At 43.1% G+C, this 27,953-nt stretch overlaps 1 protein-coding gene across 2 annotated transcripts in view; it reads left to right on the plus strand.

Moving 5' to 3' along the window:
- GAPVD1 (GTPase activating protein and VPS9 domains 1) overlaps positions 1 to 27,953 on the plus strand; it is a 3,238,556-nt gene that overhangs the window by 1,450,192 nt on the left and 1,760,411 nt on the right. For both annotated transcript variants that reach the window (XM_044058337.1, XM_044058338.1), the window contains exon 10: positions 25,095 to 25,268. In XM_044058337.1, coding sequence (XP_043914272.1) covers positions 25,095 to 25,268 — 174 coding nt within the window. The remainder of the gene's footprint in view (positions 1 to 25,094; positions 25,269 to 27,953) is intronic.

Here is a 27,953-nt window from a genome sequence, read left to right on the forward strand (position 1 = left end):
GGTACAAAACTGTACTATCTTGTTAAAGCAAAATTATTGGATGCTCCTTTACAGCATGATTCCTTGTTTGGTGTTAAGGCAGAAGAGGTGTTGAAGAAAATGGAGGATAAAGCGAAATCCATGCAGACAGTTAAGGATTTCCTACAGGTACAGCCACCCAGATTTAGCAGGAACTGGCCTACAAAGAATTGATCCTTTCCAGTGTCAGACAGGCCACAAAGAGGCAGATACAGATGCCCCACAGGCATATCCCAGCCCCAAGGCTCATACAGGCCTAAACAATGGGGTGCTTCTACCTCCAAAAGCAGAGAAGACAAATCACAACCATACAGGAAACAGTCCCAAAGACTTTCCTCTTCCAGAACCAAACACTTATCTTTTGGCAGCCCTCTTAGGAGGAAAACTGGCACTTTTTTCACGGAATTGGCACATGATTATCCAGGACAAATGGGTCTTGAACATAGTGTCTCAGGGCTACAGGTTCCACTTTCACACCCTGCCAAGGGCAAAAGGTATAACAGACCTGACGCACAATCAGTGGGCAGAGGTACAAAAACAAGTTTCATCCCTCATGGACATGAGGGCCCTTCAGCAAGTGCCACAATAAGAGCAGGGACAAGGATTTTACTCAAGACTTTTCTTGGTACCCAGAAAGGACAAAGCCTGGAGACCAGTACTGGACCTGTCTATTCTAAACACATTTCTGGACGTTCCGAAATTCAAAATGCTGACTCTGCAGCAGCTACTGCCCTTGCTGGGCAAGAAGGCTTGGCTCGTAACTTTGGATCTAAAAGAGGCATACCTGCATGTCCCAGTCAGACAATCTTGCAGAAGATACCTCAGATTCATAGCTGGCTCAATGCACTACCAATTCTCTGCACTGCCCTTTGGTTTATCTACTGCACACAGGGTCTTCACAAAATTCCTGGCACCAGTAATTGCATTTTGTAGACAGAGGGTTTCAAATATATCCTTACTTGGACGACTGCCTTATTCAAGCAGAGAACAAAGACATTCTACTAAAGCATCTGGCGTTTGTAAAAAGATTACTAATTTGCCTAGGGTACACAGTAAACGAAAAGAAATCAAAACTAGTACCCTCTCAAGAGATAATATTCCTGGGTGCAAGCTTAAATACAACTGCCCAGATGGCTTATCTCACGCCAGACAAAGGCAATTGACTTATTACTTCAAAATGTTGGCAACAAAGACCCAGTTATCTGCAAGAAAAATTCTCCAGGCTTTGGGCTTCATGGCATCCTGCATTCTGCTAATTCCATATGCCAGACTGCATATGAGGAAACAACAGTGGTATCTAAAAAGTGTTTGGACTCAACATTGCCACAGCCTGAAAACATTAATTATCCTCATTCTCTGCCTGCAACAGGAGTTTCAATGGTGGGCACAGGCCTGTCACCACAACAAGGGACAGCCATTCACTTTACCCACAGTCAAGCAGACACCAACAACGGACGCATCAGATTATTTCTGGGGGGCCCACATGGCAGGAAAATGTATTCAGGGCACATGGCCCGCAAGCCAGATGCATCTTCATATCAATCAAAAAGAGATGCTAGCTGTTCAGAATGCTCTGACAGCTTTCAAGGATCTGCTTCATCCAGGACGACTACTGATAAAGACAGACAATACTACCGTCATGTGGTACATAAACAAGCAGGGAGGCAGACATTCCTACCCCCTCTGCAGATAAGCCATGACTTTGTGGGACACAGCATTGACTTGTCAAGTTCACCTGCAAGCACAATTCCTGCCAGGAAAAATAAATACTCTGGCAGACGAACTAAGCAGAAACCTCATGGATCCCCACGAGTGGAAACTGGATCCACAAGTCTTCAGCATGATAACAAGGAAATGGGGATGGCCAGACATAGATCTATTTGCCTCCCCTCACAACTGCCAACTACAGAGATTCTGCATGAGGATTTATCACAAGCAAGCATGGAAAGTGGATGCCCTATCCTTCAGCTGGAAAAACCTGACAGTATATGCCTTCCCTCCACTGCCTCTCCTCCTCAATGTACTCCTAAAGGTCAGACAAGAGAAGCCAAAAATGATACTGATTGCCCCAGACTGGCCACACCAGCACTGGTACCCAATCCAAAAGAACTTGCCTCAAGGTCCAGCATGGACGTTGCCTCAAACTTCTCACTTACTGACCCAACAAAACAATCGGATCCTGCACAGCCAACTCAGGACCTTAAATCTGGAGGCATGGCGGATAATGTAGCCATTCAGAACACTCCTCTCTCCAAAGCTGTAATGGATGTTATCTGGAGGCCAGGAGGCCCAGTACCAGAAAATCTTATGCAGAAAAATGGAAGAGATTCTGTGCTTGGAACCAGGCACAAGGAATTGACACGTTTGTACCAAATATTCCTCAGATTTTACAATACTTAACTGAGATGCTGGACAAAGGCCTATCCTTTTCATCAATTAAGATTCATGCCTCTGCCATTTCAGCCCATTACAATACGGAACCACCTATCTTTTCTTATCCTTTAATAAGGCAGTACCTCAGAGGGGCCAAAAACACAAGACCTCCAAGGAGAGCACCAATACCTGCATGGGACCTCAATTATGTCCTGGAAAAACTCACACTGCCTCCTTTTGAGCCAGCCTCAACAGCTGATATAAAATTCTTATCCTGGAAAACAGCTCTGCTCCTAGCAATAACCTCTGCAAGACGTGTCTCTGAGTTACAGGCACTCATGGCTGTGGAACCTTTTATCATTTTCCATCAAGACAGGGTTTCTCTTAGGATGAACCATACATTTATGCCTAAGGTGGTGTCCAGTGTGGCCCTTAATCAAACCATTCACTTGCCTACCTTTTATCCAAACCCACAGAACAAGGGGGAGAGACTTCTGCATTCTTTGGACATACACAGACAGCTACACTTCTACTTGGACAGAACTAAAGCTTTCAGAAAGACTGAGCAACATTTAGTGGCATATGCTGCAGGATCACAAGGAAAGGCTATCTCAAAACAGACTATTTCAAAATGGATAGGCCATTGCATTCGTTTCTGCTACTCACAGCATGGCAAATCAGTGCCTAAGGGCATTAGGCCACATTCTACCAGAGCAGCAGCCACTTCAGCAGCCTTCCTCAGAGGAGTACCATCAAAAGACATCTTAGAGGCTGCAACTTGGAGTTCAATGCACACTTTTACAAAGCACTACCACTTATCTCTCTACTCTAAATCCCGAGCAGGCTTTGCCACTGCAGTTCTGCAGGGCCTCATAGCCTCTCCTAATCCTATTTAGCCCAGCCACCCATCCTCAGCTTTGGGATTCAACCCAAGAGTAATGACTGCAACAGTGAAACACTGTGAACATAGTACAGTTGTGTACCTACCCTAAATGTAGATGTTCGAGTGTATTCACTGTTGCAGTCCAGGTTACCCTCCCACCATCCCCCTTACATTTGCTGGCTTTTATCTGTTCTTATCTATTCTATACAACCTATGTGGTGTATTTGCTTGTAGATGAAGGAGATGTTTACTTTAGTGCATACATGTTTATTGGCATAATCTATTTAGCCTACCCTTTTGGGGGCACCTGGCATCTGGGGCAAGTAAAACTGAAGAAAATGACATTGGCTGCATCTTTTATACCCCTGGCGCACTGAAGTCAGGGAAGAGGTGACAGCAACTGACGCCGGACCAGTACTTTGGAATTCAGGCCGACTGCGGGTAGCCTGCCAGCAGGATAACCCAAGAGTAATGACTGCAACAGTGAATACACTCTAACATCTACATTTATGGTAGGTACACAACTGTACTTTCTAACTACTTTCTAAGTTTATAAGAGCAATATGTAAAAGTTGTCCCTATTTTTGGCCTTTGTCCCCCCCATTAGGTTTTGCTTTTGTCCAGATTTTTCGTGCTAAGAGGTTGAGAGGTATGCCCAAGGCGTAGGGCATAAAGGTGATATACAGACATAAATACATCAGAACTTCTTTGCTGCGTGTCTGAATACCATTTTTGATCATTAGTTTGACCGCTCCTTCCTCTGTGCTGGTTACCATGTCATATTTCAGTAAGTGCCCCATTGGAGTTTTATTCTCATCTTTCCATACTTTTATAGGATGTTCTTCGTGTTTCACTGTTGCAGTCATTATATTTGGGGTAATCTGCTGGCAGGTTGCCCTCAGTCGGCCTGATTAACAAAGTCTTGGGTTCTGCATCAGATGCTGTACCTTCTTCCATGACGTAAAGTCGTCAGGGATATAAAACATGCAGCCGACGCCATTTTCCCAGTCTTTCTTGCCGTGCGGTGCCTGAAGCAAAAGCAGTTCGCAAGTGCCAGTCGGCAGTCTCCTGAAATATTCGTTTTCGAGTTTCAGAACCGAAGTCTTCAACTTAAAGCTAAGTACCCCTTGGGGAAACTTTTTCTTACTCCTTACTGATGTCAGTAAAAGTTAATAATTGCATTACTTGTGGAAAGCAAATACCTCATAAGGATTTTCATCTGTACTGTATTTCTTGCCTAGGCCCTGACCACGACGTACCTTGCTGTCAGTTTTGTGCTTTATTTAATCAGCGCACTGTATGTCGTCGGTACATTTTTGCCTCTAAATATTTTGGTTCTCTGTGTAATTATCCAGAAATGTCAGTTAGCTGTCCGACTGCCGGAATTCCGAAAAAACGCAAAGATAAAGACAGAGACAGGCCGCTGAGGTCCAAAACTGCCAACGACGCTTCTCCTAAGCCAGTCGCCAGTTCACCTGTACTCAGTGAGGCACTTTTGCAGCCCTTGATACCCGCTACTTCTGATTCGCAGGCCTCTACTGAGACCCATTCGGAGTTCGGTATGCTGCGAGATGCTTCATCTATGGAACCCGTGTATGTCTCTACCTTGGATGGGTCCGGAGCTGCTGTGCAGGCACTGGCTTCTGAGGGTGTTATTTTAGGCCTACAGACTTGCATATTAAATCGTCTCCACCTTCGTTACTAAGGTCAAAATCTCGATCTATGTCTACAAAACCGACGCCCAAGTCACATGTTCAGGCCCCTATGCCTAAAAAACAAATGATCAAAATGACTGAAGATCTAATTACTCTAATCAGGGGTAGTCAACCCCCCCCCCCCACTCCTCTGAGGCCTAGGGCTGAGCTTGATTATGAATCTTCTGACCAGGATTCTGTTTCTTCTGACTCTTCTAATGACCTGGATTTGTCCATACCTACTTATGAGGATTCTGATGCAGAGGATTCCATTCCTTCTGCTTCCCCTCCTGAGGATTTTTCTTTTGGGGAAACTTTGCATACTTTAAGGGATCATTTCCCCTGGGAAAATAAGGAATTTTCTGATTCAAAAAAGAGGCTTAGGGATTTCCTTCTTCTACATCAGCATAGGCCTTTGGCTATACCTCTTGTACTAGACATTGTTGATGTGTTTTCGGAATCCAGTATAGCCCCTGATTCCCTGCCTCCAGCTCCTAGTAAACCTGACGGATACTACAGGGTTCCTGAGTCCCACAAATTCCATTTCAAAAATCCTGTTGCAGATCCAAAGACCATTTCTCCGGGGCCCAAGGGCATTAAGGCTTTTACTGCTAAAAATCCTACCCCTTCTGATAGAGACTCCAGTGGGCTGGATAGATGGGGTAAAAAGATTTATACCTCTGCAGCCTTGGCAGTCAGAGCTTTAAACTGCCAATTTCATATGTTAAAATATCAGCAACATATTATTGGACTGCTTAAACAGAAAATGATGTTGATTCCTGACTGTGTGGAAAATAAAGATTTGCAGGATTTAACACATTCTGCAGAACAAGTGGGAAAACATACTTTACAATGTGGTTTTGATTCTTGAGGCCTCTTGCAGTTGCTGCTGTTACTGGGTCTGTGCTTAGAAGGCATGCTTGGCTTAAGGAGCAGTCTTTGTCTGATCATGTTAGAGCGAAATTGTTGGATGCTCCTTTACATCAGGACCGCCTGTTTGGCAATAAGACTGAAGAAGTTCTAAAAAAGATGGAAGATAAAGCTAAATCTATGCAAACTGTTAAAGATTTCTTACAAGTGCAACCTCCAAGATTTCGTTGGCACTGGCCTACTAAGAATTGGTCTTCCAGATCCTCTCAAGCCAAACCCAGACACACCAAAAACCCCAGGTTTCAGTCCTAGGGGACACTCAGAGCTAAGCAGTGGTGGGCCTCCAATTCCAAATCTGGAAATAACAAGACACCCCCTATGGTAAATAGTCTCAATGACTGCCTTTTAAAATGACCAAGCACTTATCTCTTAACCACCCCTCTAGGGGGAAAGATTGCTCTTTGTGCAAAGAACTGGGAACTCGTAACCCAGGACAAATGAGTTTTAAATATAGTGTCCCAGGGATACAGATTTCATTTCCACACATTGCTAACACCAAACGTGTGGCTGGACCTGCCCCCAAATCAGTGGGCATAGGTTCAAAAGTAAGTACTTTCTCTCTTAAACATGGGGGCTATTCAGCCGGTACCAGAAGAGGAAAAGGGACAAGGTTTCTATTCCAGGCTTTTATTGGTACTCAGAAAAGACAAATCATGGCGTCCAATTCTGGACCTGTCTACTCTAAACACCTTTCTGGACATTCCAAAATTCAAGATGCTGACTCTTCACCAGTTACTTCCTATGCAAGGCAAAGATGCCTGGTTGGCAACTCTAGATATAAAAGAAGCACACCTGCACATCCCAATCAGGGAATCTTGCAGAAGATACCTACGCTTCAAAGCAGGCTACTTGCATTTTCAGTTCTCTGCACTGCCCTTTGGCTTGTCTACTGCATCCAGGGTATTCACAATGTGCCTGGCTCCAGTTATTGCATTTTGCAGGCAGAGAAATATTCAAATATATCCATACCAGGACGATTGTTTAATTCAGGTAGAAAACCAGGCCATACTTCTAAATCATCTGGCATTTGTAAAAAGAGTTCTAACCTGTCTAGGGTACACCATAAACAAAAAGAAATCGCAACTGGTACCCTCTCAACAGATTACATTCCTGGGTGCAAGCTTGAATATAACTGCCCAGATGGTTTTCCTCACGCCAGAGAAGAAAATTCATTTGGTAACTTACTTCAAACAAGTGGCCACAAAAACCCTGCTATCTGCAAGACAAATACTGCAAGCCTTTGGGTTCATGGCCTCCTGCATTCTTCTAATTCCATATGCAAGACTGCATATGAGGAACTACAGTGGTACTTAAAAAGTCTATGGAGTCAACATTGTCACAGCCTGGAAACAATGATTCCTATCATACCTTGCCTACGCCTGAAGTTCCTATGGTGGGCAGAGGCCTGCCACCAAAACAAGGGACTGCCATTCACACTACCCCCGCCGCCCAAACCCTAACTACAGATGCATCAGACTATGCATGGGGTGCTCACCTGGCAGGGAAGTGCATTCAGGGCAAATGGAACCCAAATCAAATGCACCTACATATCAATCAAAAAGAAATGTTGGCTGTACAGAATGCTCTGACAGCCTTCCAGGACTACATTCTTCGAGGACAACTAATGGTAAAGACTGACAACACCACGGTTATGTGGTGCATAAACAAGCAGGGTGGTACACATTCCTACCCCCTCTGCAGACAAGCATGGCATTGTGGAACACAGCCTTGAGCTACCAAGTGCACCTACAAGCTCAATTCCTGCCAGGAAAATTGAATACACTGGCAGACGGACTAAGCAGAAAACTCATGGACCCACACAAGTGGAAACTGGAACCACGGATTTTTTCAACATATTGACAAGCAAATGGGGGAGCTCAGACATAGATCTATTTGCCTCCCCCCAAAACTATCAGTTGGACAAGTTTTGCACAAGGACTCCCCACAAAGAAGCCTGGAAAGTGGATGCTCAGTCCTTCAGCTGGATAAACCTGTCAGTCTACACCTTTCCTCCTCTGCCTCTGCTCTCCAAAGTTCTGCTAAAAGTCAAACAGAACAAACCAAGAATGATTTTGACTGTTCCATACTGGCCGCACCAGCACTGGTACCCACTCCTGTGCAGTGTGTCGCAAATATTTTCATGGCACCTGCCTCAGACCCCCTTCCCTGCTGTCTCAGCAGGAGAACCAAATTCTGCACCCTCAGCTTCCAACATTGAACCTTGCAGCCTGGCTAATCACTTAAATTCACCCTTATCATCCCTCCGCAAACGTGTGACGGATGTCATCTTGGAGGCGAGAAGACCTAGTACTAGAAAATCTTATGCTGACAAATGGAAAAGATTCTGCGCCTGGAACCAGTCTTTAGGAATGAGCACAGCAGCACCCAATTTACCTCAGATTTTGCAGTAGTTAACTGAGATGCTTCACAGGGGCCTGTCTTTTTTTCCTCTATTAAAATACACGCTTCAGCTATTTCAGCTTACTGTAACACAGAACCACCCCTCTTCTCTCATCCCCTGCTCAAGCAGTATCTCAGAGGGGCAAAGAACTTGAGACCACCCAGGAGAGCTCCTACCCCTGCCTGGGACCTTAACTTTGTTTTGGAGAAGCGCATTCTACCTTCCTTCGAGCCACCTGCTACTGCAGATTTAACATTTCTTTCTTGGAAAACAGCCTTCCTTTTAGCAGTCACTTCAGCTAGATGGATATCTGAATTACAGGCCCTTATGGCAATGGAGCCTTTCATCATCTTTCATGCGGACAGGGTATCTCTGAGGACCACTCCATCCTTCATGCCCAAGATGGTTTCTAGTGTGGCTCTTAATCAGTCCATTCATTTGCCAACCTTCTTTCACAATCCACAGAACAAAAGGGGGAACGGATTCTGCACTCCTTGGATGTACACAGACAACTTAGATTCTACTTGGACAGGACTAAATCTTGAAGAAAATCTGAACAATTGCTGGTAGCATTTGCTACAGGGGCAGTGGGAAAGGCTGTTTCAAAACAAACCATTTCTAAATGGATAAGCCTTTGCATTCATTTCTGCTATAAGCACCATGGAAAACCTATTCCACAGGGGATCAGATCTCACTCCACCAGAGCTGCATCTACTTCTGCAGCCTTTCTCCGAGGGGTTCCTACCAGGGATATTCTAGAAGCTGCTACCTGGAGTTCTGTACATACTTTCACCAAGCATCATCATTTACCAATTTTCTCTAAATCCAGAGCTGGCTTTGCCACTGCTGTGTTGCAGGGCCTTATAGCTGGCCCTAATGCTGTATGAACTCCTCCTCCCCAACCATAGCTTTGGAAATCTACCCAAATGTAATGAATGCAACAGTGAAACACAAAGAATATAGTACAGTTGTGTACACTTACCATAAATGTAGATGTTCAAGTGTATTCACTGTTGCAGTCCTGGTTACCCTCCCTCCAGCCCCCTATTTTTCTCTGGCTATGACTCTTATTTCTTTTACTATACTTAAAAGCCTTTTTGGTGTATTTGCTTGTGGTTGGAGGTATAGGTTTGTGTTTTTAATTTTATTTGCTCCCCATTAGGGGCGCACCTAACATCTGGGTCAAGGAAAAACTGATAAAATGGCGTCGGCTGCATGTTTTATACCCCTGACAACCTGACGTCATGGAAGAAGGGACAGCATCCGACGCAGGACCTAGGACTTTGTTAATTAGGCCGACTGAGGGCAACCTGCCAGCAGATTACCCCAAATGTAATGACTGCAACAGTGAATACACTCTAACATCTACATTTATGGTAAGTGTACACAACTGTACTTTTCTGAGTCTACATGTCATCCAGAATTGGAAAATGTCAATGTTGCTGGCAGATTCCCCATAAGAATTGTTACAAGCAGTTTCATTTGTTTGTGTGCTTTTCACGGCCCAGTGAAATGTACTATTTGCCAATGTTTGTCCCCAAGACCTTATGTAGTCATCTCTACTCCTTATCTATTTACCTGCAGAACCTACATCTTAAATTGTTGTCGCAGGGTGCTATGGTGGAATCTTCCTGTTCTGAGGTTCAGTTGCCTGCCAAGAAGTAGGCCAAAAGAGTTAGGTTGGACTTGGTTGCCATCCTTCCCCTCCCAGATGTGTCTCTTGAGGCTGGTGATAGCCCAGAGGATCACTTTGTTGTTCCGTCGAATTCCTCTGCAGTGACCATATAAGAAGCTGGCATGGATCTGACTTCTCGCACGTCCTCAGTGGCTCTGCAGACGTTCATTATGGATGTTGATGGGGAACTGTGGTTGATTATTTCAGAGGGACTGAGGGGGATTCCACAGATATTGTTCAAGAGGAGATTCTTACTATGTTAGTTGAGTATAAGCAAGGGTCTGAACCTCCTAGGGTATTTAGGGCAGCTGTACCTCAAAAGAAGAAAGAAAAAAAACTAGCACATTTCCCCTGCTCCTAAAGATCCCCTGTGTGAATGGCAGGATTTTACCCAGGGATTATTTAATGCACTAATGGCTTTGAAGCCTCCCCAAGGAGTTTCTGTCCCTGCTTCCCCTTGGTCCTCTACTCCACTCAAGAGGCCCAGAGGGCAGTACTCCTCTGAAGAGGAATTGGATTCTGGTGAAGAGTATTTGGCATATTCCTCCCTTCTCCATTGGATTGTGGCTCTGAGGAGAAAAATTCTGTTAGTCCAGATTCTCCCTTTTGAAGAACTTTCTTTTGAGGATACTATTTCTCATATGATGTAATTCTTTGAATGGGACTGTTCTCAGGTTTATGACATTCAGAAATAGTATTATGTGCTCCTCCAGATGGAGTCCCCTAAGCCCACTGCTGTCCCTCTTGTCTTGGCTGTCCTTTTAGATACATTTTCATCAGCATCTGTGGACGCTAATTCTCATGATTTAGCCCCTAAAAAGCCTGACAGGTTTTACAAGGTGCCCGATGAGTGTAAGATTCTTTACAAATGTCCATCTGTTGACCCTTATGTGGTGTCTGTCTTTTCTGACAAACTCTAAGCTTTCCCCTTCTACTAAACTGCATCCTTCAGACAAGGACAGTAGAGACATATAATAGTTGGGTAAGAAAGTGTGTACTACCGCCACCATTGGTTTTTGGGCTATTAATTATCATACTCGTATTACCAGGCATATTTTAGCCCTTTTTTCTCAGGCCTTCCAGACTATATCTGACCTTCCTGATTCTGAAGATAAGGTCTTGACCCTCTGTTTATTGGGTTCCACTTCTCAAGTAGCCCACCATGCTATTCAGTGTAGTTATGATACAGCTGATGCTGCCTCTAAAGCTTCTGCTTTTGGATCTGTTTTGAGAAGTTACTCTTGACTTCACCTCCAGTCATTGCTTGATGATATTAAGGCTAAACTATTGGATGCACCTATTGATAATAAGACTCTCTTTGGTTCTGCAGCTGCTGAGTTTTTTTCAGGCTGTGCAGGATAAGGGTAAGGCCTTTCAGGAACTTGAACCTATTTTTGTTTCTCCTGTTCCTAAGTTCCAGAGGAATTATCCCTCTAAATCTGCTTTGGTTCGTAGGCAAACCTCACTCTACTCCCAGACGTTTGAAGAGTTCTAGGCGGGTTCCTCCTGCTATGTCTACTCAGACTCATACTTCTCAGAAACCTTCTTTTCAAGATATGCCCAGTTCTGCCTCACTGTTTGCTCCCCTCCCCTCTTTCCTAAGTCAAGTTCCTTTATCTCCCTGTCTTTCTCTGTCCCTTTCTAGTTGGTTAAGGATCACTCAAGTCTGTTGGATTATGTCCCTCATCCTTCAGGGATGCTTCATGGTTTGAATATCCCTTCCTGCTTTTCTGGGCATCCCTCAACCTCTTCAGGAACAGCTTTCTTTCTTCCCAAAACTACTTCAGGCATTCTGTCTCAAGGTACCATTCAAGCTGTGCCCCCTTCCCAGGAGGGGCGGTTTTATTCCTGAATGTTTTTGGTCTCCAGGAAGAAAGGAAAACACCTAGAGGCCCATTGTGGACCCCTCTCAGCTCTACACCTTTCTGAAGATACCTCCCTTTGAGATGTTATTCTTTCAGACTGTTTCCTCTTCTTCCCCAAGCTTTCCTGCTCTCCCGGGATCTCAAGGATGCTCATCTCCACAACCCTATCCATCCTATTCACCTCCTTTTCAGTTAGTATTTATGTTTCTATGTTTCTTCCCTGCATTTTCAGTTCTCTGCTTTACCATTTGGCCTTTCTACTGCCCCAGAGGTTTGCACCAAATTCCTCGCTCCTGTAATTGCCTTTTGCAGAATAAGGGGGATACAAAACTTTCCTTATCTGGACAACCTTCTCATTCAGACTGCCTCCCCCAAGACCTCGCTTCAGCACCTCCACTGTACAGTTTGTCTCTTGCAAAGCTTGGGGTTTACAATAAACTTCCAGAAGTCAATCCTGGTTCCTTCTCAACATCATGTGTTTCTCTGTTGCAGGACCAGACTATCCCTTTGCTGGCTTCCCTGCCTCTTCCCAAGGCTCTTTCTGTAATTGCCTTTTTTCAGTCCCTTTTTCCTTGGGTTTCAGTTACAGCTAGGAACTTTGTAAGGGCTCTAGAGTTCATGGTTTCCACCATTCCTATACCACCTCTAGCCAGGCACCATAAGAGACTGCTGCAGTGGTTCCTAAAGTCAGTTTGGCTGTCGTATCCTAGATTTTCTAGTCCCTCTTCTTCCATGCCACAAACTCGTGCTTCACTAGTGGGTTCGTCAGCTGTTTCTCAAACCAGAATTTCCTTATCAGCTCTCAGTCCTCTCTCAGGAACTTTTGTCGGATGCCTCAGCCACAGGATGGGCAAGCTCTCTCTGTCCCCTCAAGGACCAGAGTTTCTGGCTCCCGCATCAGAGGTCAGACCACATCAATATAAGGAGATGATAGCTCTCCATTTCACCCTTCAGCCTTTCATTCCCTTTTTCTTTCAGGGCCTCTCAAAATCTTTATGGGCAATAACACAGTGATATGGTACATCAATAAGCAAGGAGGGACACAGATGTTCATCGTGCATACAGCTGCAGTAATCACAGATGGGTTTTCTGCTGTCAGGTGGTCCCACGGTCGGCCGAATTCCAAAGTCTTGGTCCGGCGTCGGTGGTCGTCCCTTTCTCTTTTGACGTCAGTGAGGCCAGAGTATATAAGACACAGCCGACGCCATGTTCTTCAGTCTTTTTTGCCGCGCGGTGCCCGAAGCAGAAGCAGTTCGCAAGTGCCGGTCGGCCAGCTCCTGAATTACGAATATTTTGGAAACCGAAGTCTTCATTAAAGCTAAGTACCCCGTTGGGGAAACTTTTCTTGCCTCAGACCGATGTCAGAAAAAGTTAATAATTGTATTTCTTGTGGGAAGCAAATAACGCATAAGGATTTCCATTCCCTCTGCATACCTTGTTTGGGCCCAGACCACGACGTCTCGGGCTGTCGCTTTTGCGCTACCTTCAATAAACGCACTATTAAGCGTCGGGCGGAGTTCGCCCAGCACTACTTTGGTAAAGCTTTTGATTATAAAATGTCGTCGGACACTCCGACTACCGTTTTGTCCAAAAAACGCAAGGAAAAGGACAGACATGCGAGGCCCGTGGTCCCCGCCGACACAACGCCAAAACAGGCTACACGTGGTCCGGTTCTCAGCGAGACACTTTTGCAGTCCCTGACTACCGACGACACTCCCTTGGCGGTGTCGTCTGTACCCGAGACCGCTGGGACCTCGGCCCTTTCCCAGACTACAACCGAAGCCTTTGCTAATGTTGAGCCTACTAATGTGGACAGGTCCACCTCCACCCATGGTGTATTTAGGCCCTCATCTTCTTTTTCAATTAAGGCCTTTACTAAATCCAAAGCAGCCAGGCATCCCACGAGGCCTGTTGCACAGGGCCCATCTCCTGGTCCCATGCCTAAAAAACAGATGCTTAAAATGGCTGAGGATTTAATTACTCTTATCAGAGGTTCTCAACCCCCTCCAGACAAGAGACCCAGAGTGGAGGAAGATTCTCCCTCTTCGGATCAGGGATCCATTTTATCAGAACATTCTGATGCAGAGGAACACTCTTACTCTCCTTTTGAGGATTCGGATGCAGAACAGTCCATTCCTTCTGTATCCCCTCCTGAGGATTTTTCCTTTGGGGAAACCTTGCACACCTTGAGGGAACACTTCCATTGGGAAGGCCAAGACTTTTCAGATTCCAAGAAAAGACTTAGGGAATTTCTTTTGTTACCTCAACACAGACCTCTGGCTATACCCCCTGTTTTGGACATACTGGATGATGTCTATTCGGAGGCTTGTCTTAGCCCGGATTCTCTGCCTCCTGCACCAGTCAAACCTGATAGGTATTACAGAGTACCCAGCTCTCACCAGTTTCTCTTCAAAAGCCATAATGCTGACCCTGAAACCATTTCACAAGGCCCCAAGGGATTGAAGGCCTCCACTGCCAAGAATCCACTTCCTGCAGAAAGGGAATCAAGATCTTTAGAAAGGTGGGGTAAAAAGGTATATACCTCGGCCACCCTAGCCATGAGGGCCTTAAATTGTCAGTTTCATATGCTTAAATATCAACAGTTCCTGTTATCTCAATTAAGGAACAAAATGTCTCAACCTGAACAACCAGATTTAAAGGAGTTACAGGATATGATGCATAGTGCAGAGCAAGTGGGTAAACACACCTTACAATGTGGTTATGATGCCCTGGAGGCCTCAAGTAGAGCGGCTGCTACAGGATCAGTCATTCGCAGACATGCCTGGCTTAGGGAACAAAATTTGCCTGATCATGTGAAAGCTAAACTTCTAGATGCTCCTTTACCAAAGGATGTGCTGTTTGGTACTAATGCTGAGGAGATACTACAGAAAATGGAAGAAAAAGCCAAATCTATGCAAACTGTCAAAGCTTTCTTACAGGTCCAACCACCACGTTTTAGCAGAAATTGGCCTTCTAAAAACTGGTCCTTTCCAGCCACTGACAAGCCCCAAAGAGGTAGATACAGACGCACAAGGGGCAGAGGGCAATCACAAGGATCATATAGAGGCCGACAATGGCAAACTCCAGCACCAAGAGGTGGCGAAGACAGTGCTCAACAATACAGGAAGCAAACCCAATGACTCTCTCATTTCCATGCCAAGCATGTCTCAGCTGGCAGCACCTTTGGGAGGGAAACTAGCATTATTTGCAAGCAATTGGCATATTGTCACAACAGACAAATGGATCCTGGACATTATAAACAGAGGCTACAAATTTCAATTTCACACTCTTCCAAAAATGAGAGGCATGCCAAACCTGCCACAAAATCAAAGGGCAGAGGCACAACTGCAAATTTCAAAGCTCATAAGCATGAGAGCTATTCAAGAGGTACCTACTCACCAACAAGGTCAAGGTTTTTATTCAAGACTTTTCCTGGTACCAAGGAAAGGAACCGACTGGAGACCCATTTTGGACTTATCCATCCTAAACACATTTCTACTCGTACCAAAATTCAAGATGCTCACATTACAGCAGCTTCTTCCCATGCTGGGCAAGGAGTTTTGGCTGGTAACATTGGACCTCAAGGAGGCATACCTGCATGTCCCAATCAGACAAAGCTGCAGAAGATACCTCAGATTTCTTGCAGGTTCAATCCACTATCAATTCTCTGCATTGCCCTTTGGCTTATCTACTGCGCCCAGAGTATTCACAAAGTGCCTGGCATCAGTGATTGCCTACTGCAGACTTCAAGGGATACAAATTTACCCTTATCTGGACGACTGCCTGATCCAAGCGGACAGCAAGCACATACTTCTGGAACATCTGGCATATGTGACACGGTTACTGCTTTCTCTGGGATATACAATCAACAAAGAGAAATCAAGGCTAACACCATCTCAGAAAATAAATTTCCTGGGTGCCAACTTGGACACAAACACCCAGATGGCCTACCTTACGCCAGAAAAACAGGGGCAACTATCTCAGTACTTCAAAATACTAGCAAAAAGTACCAGGCTTACTGCAAGGAAAATCCTGCAGGCTCTGGGATTCATGGCATCTTGCATTCTTTTAATCCTATGTGCAAAGCTGTATATGAGGAAACTTCAATGGTACCTAAAAAACCTATGGTCTCAACACAGTCACAGTTGGGAAACAATATTACCAATAATTCCATGTTTGCAAAAGGAATTTCTATGGTGGGCCCAAGCATGTCAAGCAAACACAGGCCTCCCATTCTGCAAGCCTCAAGCAAAGCAAGTCATCACCACAGACGCCTCAGATTACGCCTGGGGGGGCGCACATGCCGGACAGGTGCATTCAGGGCAAATGGTCCCAAAAGTAAAAGCACCTTCACATCAATCAAAAAGAAATGCTAGCAGTAATAAATGTAATTACAGCTTTCAAGGACTACCTGCATCCAGGACAATTACTGATAAGAACAGACAACACCACAGTAATGTGGTACATAAACAAGGAGGAACACATTCATACCCCTTGTGCAGACTAGCCATGACTCTTTGGAACTTGGCTCAGGAAAGGCAAATCGAACTTCAAGCACAGTACTTGCCAGGATTGGAAAACACACTGGCAGACAATCTAAGCAGAAATATGACAGATCCACACGAATGGAAGTTACATCCTCAGGTGTTTACAGAAATAATCCAAGCTTGGGGGAGGCCAGACATAGATCTTTTTGCCTCCCACAGGAATCATCAATTGGAAAAGTTTTGCTCGAGGATCTTTCATCCAAAGGCCTGGAGAGTGGACGCCCTTTCATTCAGTTGGACATCATGGACAGTTTACGCATTCCCACCTCTGCCTCTTCTGCCCAAGGTGCTTTTGAAAGCAAGAACAGACAAACCGAAGATGATACTGATTGCTCCAGATTGGCCAAGGCAACACTGGTACCCACTCCTGAGGAGCCTAACACATACTCCTCCCTGGTCCCTGCCTCTAATGCCTCTTCTGCTGACTCAGCACAGCTACAAAACTCTTCACAGTCAGCTGAAAACACTCAATCTCGCTGCATGGAAAATTCCTTAACACCACAACTGACCCTACTCTCCAAGGAGGTGCAGGATGTCATTTTGGAGGCCAGAAGGCCATCTACTAGAAAAGCTTACTTCGCAAAATGGAAGCGGTTTTGCTCTTGGAATGAGAAAAGAGGCCAGGACCCTAGAAAACTGAACTTGCCTCAGGTACTACAGTATCTAGCTGAGCTGCTGAACAGTGGACTTTCATTTTCTTCCATAAAAATCCATGCCTCAGCCATTTCTGCAGAATTCAACACGGATCCTCCTTTATTTTCTCACCCACTCTTACGACAGTTCTTCAGAGGGGCTAAGAATATAAGACCACCAAGGAAGCAACCAATACCAGCCTGGGATCTTAATTACATACTAGAAAAATTAACATTGCCTCCTTTTGAACCAGCTGCCTCAACAGATTTGCAATATTTGTCCTGGAAAACAGCGTTCCTTCTGGCTATCACTTCAGCTCGTAGGGTTTCTGAACTACAGGCCCTCATGCCGGTGCAGCCCTTTCTCATTTTCCATCAGGACAGGGTTTCCCTTTGTACCAACCCATCATTTATGCCTAAAGTGGTATCCAGGGTAGCTTTAAATCAAGCCATACACCTACCTACCTTTTACCCCAATCCTCAAAACAAAGGGGAAAGGCTGCTATATTCTTTAGACATCCATAGGCAGCTACGTTATTATTTGGACAGAACAAAGTCCTTCAGGAAATCAGAACAACTCTTTGTGTCCTATGCTGTAGGGGCTCAAGGGAAGCCAGTTACAAAACAGACTATTTCAAAGTGGATAGGCCACTGCATACAGTTTTGTTATTCCTATCATGGGAAATCTGTTCCTACAGGTATCAGATCACACTCCACCAGGGCCACAGCTACCTCTACAGCCTTCCTCAGAGGAGTTCCTACCAAAGATATTTTGGAGGCAGCCACTTGGAGTTCTGTACATACCTTCACAAAACACTACCACCTGCCTTTATATTCCAGAACAAGAGCAGGCTTTGCCACTGCTGTTTTGCAGGGCATTCTGGCTCAACCCAGTTCCTCCTAGTACCTACCACCCTGTGCATAGCTTTGGGACTCTACCCATCTGTGATTACTGCAGCTGTATGCACGATGAACATAGTACAGTTTTGTACCTACCATAAATGTAGATGTTCGAGTGCTAATACAGCTGCAGTACAGGTTTCCCTCCCTCCTTCCCCACTTGGTAAAGGCATGGGGCCTAACAACCTCTTCATACTACCTGACTGGGTTATCCTGCTATGTTTTATTTGCTTGCAACCACTGATTTTGGTTTATTTTTCATTGCTTGTATATGCATATATGCATTATTTATGTATTGCCTTCCTTCTGGGGGCACCTGACATCTGGGGCAAGAAAGACTGAAGAACATGGCGTCGGCTGTGTCTCATATACTCTGGCCTCACTGACGTCAAAAGAGAAAGCGACGACAACTGACGCCGGACCAAGACTTTGGAATTCGGCCGACCGAGGGGCCGCCTGACGGCAGAAAAACCATCTGTGATTACTGCAGCTGTATTAGCACTCGAACATCTACATTTATGGTAGGTACAAAACTGTACTTTCTACCTTCTTTGCAAACAAGCTGTTCAAGTTTGGGATCTAGCTGTCCAGCTACAAGTGACTCTTCAGGCTGTATATATTCCTTTAGAGCAGAATGTAGTGACAGACTCTCTGAGCAGGTCCGTGACACAGGCTCACAAATGGACTCTTCACAGAGATGTGTTTCTGGAATTTGCCCCTCAGCAAGGTACCTCTCAGGTAGATCTTTATGCATCCCCTTTGAACAGGCAACTTTGTATTTTTTGCACCAGAGTTTCAGGTCCTCTGGCCTGGAAAGTGGATGCCCCATCTTTTTGTTGAAAGGTGTTGTTTCTCTATGCTTTCCATCCCCTTTCTCTCATTCTGATGGTCCTGCTCAAGTTAAAGCAAGACTCCCCCAAAATCTTGTTGGTGACTCCCTTTTGGCCCAGACAGCATTGGTTCACCCTTCTGCACCTAGTCAAGGGCAGTCACCACATGTTACCACACAGGGTAGACCTAATCGCAGTGGATAAAGAGTCTGTCATCCATCCTCACTTGTCCGCTCTTTTACTGACAATTGTAGGTGATAGGGTTTTGATCCCTTTTAGGCCCCTTTTTTTCTGAGTATGTGCTTAGGGTTCTACAGAAGGCCAGGAAACCCACTACCAGGAAATCCTGTATATCCAAATGGAAGAGATTTTCTGTTTGATGTCTTGCTCGTAACCAAGATCCTCTTTCCGTGCAGAAACCTCTGGTTCTCTGTGTGAAGTGCTCCATACTGGGTTGGAATATTCTTCGGACAAAGCTCACCTTTCAGCTACTTATGCTTGTCTGTCATTAACTCTTCATCTGGCCTTTAGGTTTGAGGTCAAGCAATCTCTTAAAAGCATCCATCATATCAGACCTCCAAGAAAGTCTGTTCCACCTTACTGAGACCTTAATTTTGTTCTTGAAAAGTTGAACCAGGTTACTTTTGAGCCTGCAGCTTTAGCTTCCTTACAGCATTGTACATGGAAGACTGTTCTTCTTTTGGCTCTTTCTTCAGTTGAGTATGTCTGAACTCCAGGCTGTTAAGGCTGTTCCTCATTTTAGTTTTTCATAAGGACAGGGTACCTCTTCATACTAATCCTTCTTTTATGTCCTAGGTTGTTAATGAATTTTCTTTTATTCAGTCTAATAATTTGCCCTCCTTTTTTCCTTCTCTGCAATCTGCTATTGAAAAGGTTCTTCACACCTTCGATTTGCGTAGGCAGCTCTGATATTATTTGGGTAAGACAATGAGATTCACAAGTCTGAACAACTTTTTGTTTCTTTTCATTCCAAATCTGTTTGTCCATTTCTAAGCAAACAATTTCTTCTTGGATCTCTATGGCCATTTCTTTTTGTTACTCCTTTTATGGAAAAGCATTTCTGCTTCTGTAAAGGCTCATTCAACCAGGGTTTGTGGCTTCTTCAGGTGCTTTTTTTTCAATGGCTTGGATATCAGTCTGCTACTTGGACCTATGTCCATACCTTTACTAAACATTAAAATCGGATGTTGTTTCCAAAGCAAGAGCTGGCTTTGCTAGAGTATCCTGCATGGTTTTCTTGAGGGCTGTTCTCTGCCTTCCTCCTCCCAAGTTTCCTCTTGAGCTTTTGTACTTTTCTTTTAGTAAGAATGCTGCAACAGTGATATGGAAGGACATAATACAGTTGTTTAAAATCGTACTGTAATAGTAGATGTCCTCTTTATTGCTGCAGTATTCACTTCCTCCCTCCTCCTCCTCTACTCTTTTCCTCTTTCTGGATGCACATGTTCTTCCTAATTCCTTGGACTGTTGTTCCTTCTGGGGCTATTCAGTTCCGAGGTGTGAATGTCCGTATATCACCTTTATGCCCTACACCTTGAGTTGGGAGCTTGTGTGTAACATACATTGTCTGTAAAAACTTAAAGCTTTGGTATACTGGTCAGATGTTAGGTTACCCTTGGCAGGGAATCCCTTCAGTAAAGGTTACTGCAACAGTGAAGAGGAAGACATCTGCTATTTATGGTAAGATTTTACACAGCAGTACTTTTCACTTGCAAGCAGAAGAGCCCGTGTAGATTCACGTTGTATGGGGACTGGGAATCCCTCTGAGAGGAGCCTTCACATCACTTGTTTGAAGCTTTGAGTAGTCCTGGTGCTGAGCACCTTGGAGATAATTTCTCCAATGCTCCCCCTTCTTACAGGCTAACTAAACCACTCCATTGTATTTAAGCATACCAATGGGCACAAGGTTAGACCCCATGTGCGAGAAAGTGATGCTTCTCTGGCTCTAGATTGTAGACAGCGAGCATCCTTTTCTTGTTGATTCACAACATGAAGGAAGTGAATGAGATGGACCTGTAGCACCATTCTAGAGCTCCTTATTCTGAAGGCATATAAACAAAAAAGCCACTGGGACCATGAGTAGTTAATTAACAAATAGTTTATTCACTAAAAAGGAAGCTTAAAGACGGTAGTAAAAATACTTTCCCCTAGTCAAAGGCTTCTTTATGCCTACTGATGGTTAACAGCATTTGTACTTATACAAAAGCTTAATTACATGATCAGACAATTAGGCTTGTTTCTGGTATTCCTTTAGTAGAGTTTTTAAAGATACATAGCCATTTAGTCCAGGTGCAATATATGGTCCTAGATGTAAAATCCAATTCAATTCTTCTTTTTCAATTTGGTCAATAACACTTTCCCCACGTATATTACTATTAATAATTTTCAAGATAGAAAACTTAAAACTATGTTCAAGTCCCTTATCTTTAATATGCTTATATAAGGCATTCATAAGTACTTCTCTTCTAATCTCAGATGATTGCAAATGCAGTCTTCTAATCTTTGATTTGTTTTCCCTGCATAATATGCTTGGCATAAAACACATTTAGCCAAATAAGCAACATCTCGAGTTTCGCAGTCACCATAATCCTTTCTCTTAGGACACAGGAGATTTCTGTATGTCTTCATGACATTCCTACTGGTTCCTCAGCTCTTCACAAAATTTAAGAAAGGACTACAGCTCATTCTTGTTTGTTGGTGGCTGAGCGACATGGTTTTCCATGTGGCAAGGGTACTTCTCCTGTTCCTGGGCAGGAAGTTCCCCATGGAAAGTGAGTGTGTTTGTGTGTGTATTTGGGATAGGGGGCCTTTGACCTCCACCTGTTGGCTTGGCATTTGGTAAATAACCGGATATTCCTTCTAGACTTTCTAGATGTGGTTTGATAGCTGATTGAAGCTTAAACTATCCAGTCAGCACACCTGTACCTCCAAGTAGAAAAGGATCTCTTTGTGGTCAAGCAGTACTCATTACTGTGCAAGTGAAAAGTCTGCTGGTAATCCTTGCCCACCTCAGGCATCTGTATTATCTGGATCTCTACTTATTCCACAGTCAAATTGTGTTAGCTGTATCTGTACATCTTGACCATGTGGAGGACAGAATTGAAGCCAAACACAAATTGGTCAGGCAGTTCTTCAGGGAAGTGCTGTATTTTCATCCATGACTGTGGAGTCTCTCTCTCTCTTATTGAGCCTGCTAATTTGGTGGTACTGGCTTTTATTTCTGGGATGAAGACCTTAGTGGCTATCACCTTTATATGTCAAGTCTTAGAGCTTTATTTTCTTATTCATGGAACTGTATCTTTTTATCAGAAAGATAAGGTTGCCTTTCAGTACTAACTAGTGCTACTTCTTGAATTTGGTATTGGGTAGGTTTCCTTGAACCATTTATTCCCATCTCCCAGTTTTCTTGGTGGTGGCATAATCCAAAGAGACAGAGACCCTTCCATATCCTGAACTTGTATTAGCATCTTTGGTATTACCTGAAGAGGGTGCATAAATTTAGGAAAACAAGTCTGTTCATCTTTTGATTTGGGGATGGAAGGGCTTGTGATTGCCAACCAAGACACATTAAATGAATTACCAACAGTAATGTTTTTCACTCAGTTGTTAAAATTACAATCCCTACTGAAATGTCAGTCCTCAAAATGCCAAATGCCAGCACTTCGGTAAAAAAGATTGAAACTGCAGGAGAAGAGTGAATTTAGAACTTGTCTCCTAATTTATGCTTATTTTTTACAAGGGGCAAGCCCCTCCCCCACCCCCCAATCTCATTTTATATATATATATATATATATATATATATATATATATATATATATATATATATATATAAAATGTGTGTGTATGTTATAGTCATAAATAACATTAAGAATCTACCTTGCATGTCTTCAGTCAGGAACAACACTTCAGGAAGTGCAAGCAGAAATTTTATTCTTACAGCGCTGGGAGACCATCTTCATAGCAGTTAGTAAATCAGTCTCTCTGAAGAGAGACAAACTACATCTTTTATACATTTTTCTTATGATAACTGGTCATGCAATTTTATTATGTTACAGTGACTCTGACTAATAGAAAACTTTGCAACTGTTCTCATCCCTCGTGATTTTCGCCTCGGACTTCACGTGAACACCTTTCTATACATGATCCACCTGCTTTCAAGGGGTCTTGTTTCTGACCTTGGATGTTTCAAACCTTCCCTGGCAACAACAATGCACTCCTAGCCTGGAGGAGTCAGGCTAACAAATTCCTTTTGTAATAACTAACATGCCTCGACTTCATGAAACATGTACTTTTTCATTATTACATATTAAAAGAATGCATTTAGGACACTAATAACTTTAGCTTATGAAGCTATATTTTTCTCAACCCTTGCATACAAATTATATTTGCTTTTTAACAATCATATTCTAGCATCATTAATGAACTGAAAGTAATTAATAAGCTGATCTTGTCCCATAACAGATGTGTGTGTGTGTGTGTGTGTGTGTGTGTGTGTGTATATATATATATATATATATATATATATATATATATACACACACATATGTATGCATGTATAGGTCTACTTCTAAATTTTGAAATTTCAGAATGTCGAATTTCTTATGGTTGAGACCACAAGATCAAAATTTTGAAACTTCAAACCATTCAAATGGAGAATGCCATACAGTGTGGAATGGTATATTTACCGGTTTCCTCTCTGTAGTGCAATCTCAGAGTTGGTATATTTAATTAGCAGGGGGTGTGGGGGGTATAGGGTGGCCTTTATTTAAATTTCGACGTTTTAAACTTTCAATCTTATCTGCTCGACCATTAGAAATTCAATGTTTTGTAAGTTTTAAATTTTGAAGTGGGTATATATATATATATATATATATATATATATATATATATGTATGTATATGTATATATATATATATATATATATATATATATATATGTGTGTGTGTATATGTAAAATGTATTTAATATACTAACTCTGAAATTGCCATACCTCAGAGAGGAATGAATATTCCAAGAAATGGCCATCTTGGACTTCATATGTATAGAAGTCCATTTATTTTGGCCATTCGTTCTCCATGTTTCGAGACTCATTCTAATAGGTCCTGGCATTTCAAATGGTTACCCAGCCATCCACTAGCATATTCTGTCACAAATGCCATTCTGTTAATGCTGTGTTTTCTTTTAGCGCTTGCTTCAGGATTATCTACTCTGCTGACATGTATATTGTAGAGACTTGCTCCTTGGTATTCACGTTTAGCAAGCATTACTGTCCTGACTGTTGATCTGTGGAATTAGGGTGACTTTTGTAAGTCTGTTTTTCAGGACTTTGCCATCTGAAGTCTGGTCTAAGGTGATTAATCCAGTAACTTCCATCCTTGTGGTACTGTTTAGGATTCAACCAAGCTTAGCAACTGTTCAAAAGGTTATTGATGTTAGGTGTAACAGATGTGTGTGTTTTTTGTCATTTGATCTAGTAGAGTCCCTCCTGTATGGGCTAGGAGTATGGTTCCATATGTCTCCTTATGGGTAAATGGTTCTTCCATAATAGCTCACTGTGATATTTCCTTGAAAGTTTGCTAAGTTTGTGCAGTGCCAGAGCTGATTTTTTTCAATTTGCAGGAGAAAAATGAATAGTAGCTAAGGGAGAGGATTGGTGTAATGTTGGGAAGAGTGAGCTGAGCATTCATTCTGATCATTGAAGTGGTACCAACCTCCAGACCCAATAAGTAGTAATTTTCAGTACAGCTAACTGTACTGTAAGAACATAACTGTTTTATACATTTCCATACATTTGAAGTAGTATTAAAAACGTGTGCTTCTGTTTCTGACAGTATAGTGTACGTTTTATTAAATTATGGTAATTAGAAATTGCTTTTTTAAGAGCATGAATAAGAGCTTAGATGTTCCTCAGCATTTGGGCAGCAGCCTGTACATTGTAAGTGAAGAGGACTTTGGGAGTGGAGAAATGTATTCTTATGGTATCCGCAATTGTGGTTAAGTAACCAGAATAGTTGCAGGGAAAAGAAAAAATCTACCCTACTTTAGTGCACACAGTGCTTCTTGATTTCATTACCTTTTTAGAAGCAGCTATCTATGTAGTTCACTTCTAGGTACTTAAGTCAGTCTTTTGAATCTTTTTAAAGTGGGAGACCTGAAGTATGTGCAGTCTATGAATAATAGTCCTAATAATAATGTACATGGCTTGTAACAAATTACCTAAAGATGTTATCAGCAGAAACAGTGCTCAACAATTAGAGCACAGAATATAATTGTAGAAATGTAGCATTTCGGTTGAATTTTTATTTGCTGCTTTGTTAATTTGTAGCTACCACACAGGACAATCTTGATGACAAGTTGCGTAAATTTGAGATTCGTGACATGATGGGGCTAACTGATGACAGAGATATTTCAGAGACGGTCAGTGAAACATGGAGTACAGATGTTCTTGGTAGTGACTTCGATCCAAACATTGATGAAGATAGATTGCAAGAAATTGCAGGTAAGTGACAATCACAGACTTAATTAATCTGTGACCAAAGTCAGAAATTCTCGAGAGTCACACCCTAAGTCAGCAGGTTGCATGTTTAGACACTTAGAGTAACATTGTTAGCGCAATTTTATTTTGTTTAAACTCTCATGCATGTAAGCTATTACTAGTCACTGCAAGGTAGTAGTGTGTACTAGGATGACCCAAATTCCCAGGGGATTTTGTGAAACCAGAAGCATGAAGTAGAGCATGTCTTCATATACTTTTGTACCACTGACCTTAACTTCAGTGTTACGCATGCACGTTAAAATGTATGTCTTTCCAAGTAGGAGCAATGCACAATACTCATGTTTTTGTTGAGGTGGGTTAGTTAGAGTGATGCTATTTCAGAGTAAAAGCGTAATTTTCATTTTAAGTGTACAGATTACAATTTTGCAAGGTAAAAGTCACCCCTTTTTCATTCTCCAGTGTCATATTACCATTTCACTTTTCTCTGTGTTATTGTCCCTTTCTGTGTGTTATTGGTTCATAGATGTGTACTAGGCTAACGATCAATGGGGCTTTTTACGTGTGTTGTCAATAGGGTCATTATATCACTTTTTTTTGGGGTGGGGGGCACATGTTCTCCAGTCCTGGTTATCAAATCCTGTGGCAGCTGAATTTCATATAACTGTTTTTTGATCCCCTGTATACGTAGGTCTGTGAAATAGATAGAACCCTGACTGCAGCGCAAACAACCCGTATTAATTTAGTGACTCTGATATATGAAGGGCAGTGCAAGGGGGATGGAAGTGAGCATCTGATACCAGCTTGTTCATACTGAGGGGAGGGGAAGTGGGGATTCCATTTGGCTGATTGCCAACATGCTGTTGGAAGCTTGGACAGTCAAGACCCAGGGACTTGAATGTGACACCACCAAACAGTGAGGTAGCCATCATTGGTGCACGTGGGTTGCAACATATGGGCATAAGGAAGGTACATCACATCCTCCCAGTAATGTAAGTGCTCATGTCAGCCGTCTGATTGTGAGGGAGGGCTCAAAAAATGTCTTGTCCATCCAAGTTAATTACAACTTTGGGTAAGCCTAAGACAACCAGACAGAGGTGGTAACAGTAGGAGCTAATGCAAGGAGTTGACTGGTAGTAAAATTGGCCCTCACATGTGAGTCACTTTGGGTTTAACAAAGGCACTCTGTTAGGATGGCACCACCATGGAGGGCGGATAGTTTGAAATAGTTCCAATGCATTCAACAACAGACATAAGTGAAGTTTTTTTGTTTCCTTGGATGTTTTTAAGCTCATTTTAGCAGTCTGTATCTATTTTAGCTAAGCTCTTTAAGCCTATGTTAGTGATTCCAGTAAATAGCTACACTGCATTTAACCAGTTAAGTGGTCTGATTGTTGGTATTGTATCCTAGTTTTTCTTGGCAGAGGAGTGAGAGTCAGGCTAGTTCAGAATTTGTTTGCTTCAAGTCAACTCCAGGCCAGTCATTAACAGAGCTGTGTCCTTAAGAATTTCTCATCCTGTTCTTGTATTCTTAAACCAAGTTTGACTGCTGTTGGTGTCCCCTTACAATAATTTGAGCTCATGATTATCCTGTTCCTCTTTTTTTTATTTTCTGTTGTCATTAAGCACATGTATTATTTGTATACGTCTCAGCCCTTAAGTTATTTAAGTGGATTTGCCCTCCCACTGTATTCCATTAAGCCAAAAAAATCAGTGTATTCACTAAGTCAGTCCATGTTGTGCTTTCACCCTTCCTGGCTATTGAGCTGCCTACCCTTACTATAAATGTGTGTGTGATAGCTCCTTCCAGTCTCATTATATCTGCTCAAACCAGTGAGCAGCAGAGGATCAACCTGATATGTTCCTCCCCTTTGACTGCTAAAGCTTTTGAGATGCTGTGTATTTAATATCATCCTATCAGCTCAGTGCTGCTTTTTATTTGTCTCATTGCCTAAGCACTGGAGAAGATGGAAGGTCAGCCAGGTAGTTTCAACTCTGTTGCCAGTCTTTTAGCACTCGGTCTCTTAAGGCAGTGTACAAAACTGCCTAAAGCTCACGGGCAATGAAATTACACTCCACAACAGTAATTCCATCTATGTACCTAAGTAATCAGGAGGCCTCCCACTCATTAGTAAACTTTCCCAGTGAACTTCCCACACTTCTACCACCATCCTTCTCTAATCACATCACAATGTCTTATGCTGAGACTGTAAAATGACCTCTCCCAGAACCTCCTAGAAATAAGCTTGTTTCAGCAAAAATTAGGCTGTTCATCCACCTCATGCATACCTCACATAAAAAGTCACCCTGAACAAAAACACACTCAAGTCTATCACTTTGAACTACATCACCAATAAAAATGTTTTAGTGATAGGTAGATGTTCTTCGTATTTCACCGCAGCAGTCATCACACTTGTGTTATCTGCCTGCAGGTAGCACTCAGTCGGCCCGAGTACCAGAGTCTTGGGATTTCTGCATCGGATGCTGTCGCTTCTTCCATGATGTCAGGTCGTCAGGGGTATAAAACAGGCAGCTGATGCCATTACATCAGTCTTTCTTGCCAAGAAGGAGCCCGAAGCAGAAGCAGTTCGCAAGTGCCGGTCAGCCGCTGTCTGAAATTTTAGTTTTTCGAGTTTCAAACCTGAAGTCTTCTAAAGCTAAGTATCCCGTTGGGGATTCTTTTTTCTTGCT

The sequence above is a fragment of the Protopterus annectens genome, chromosome 16.part0, assembly GCF_019279795.1.
Source record: "Protopterus annectens isolate FY-2018-M chromosome 16.part0, PAN1.0, whole genome shotgun sequence".
In the NCBI taxonomy this organism is placed as follows: domain Eukaryota; kingdom Metazoa; phylum Chordata; order Ceratodontiformes; family Protopteridae; genus Protopterus; species Protopterus annectens.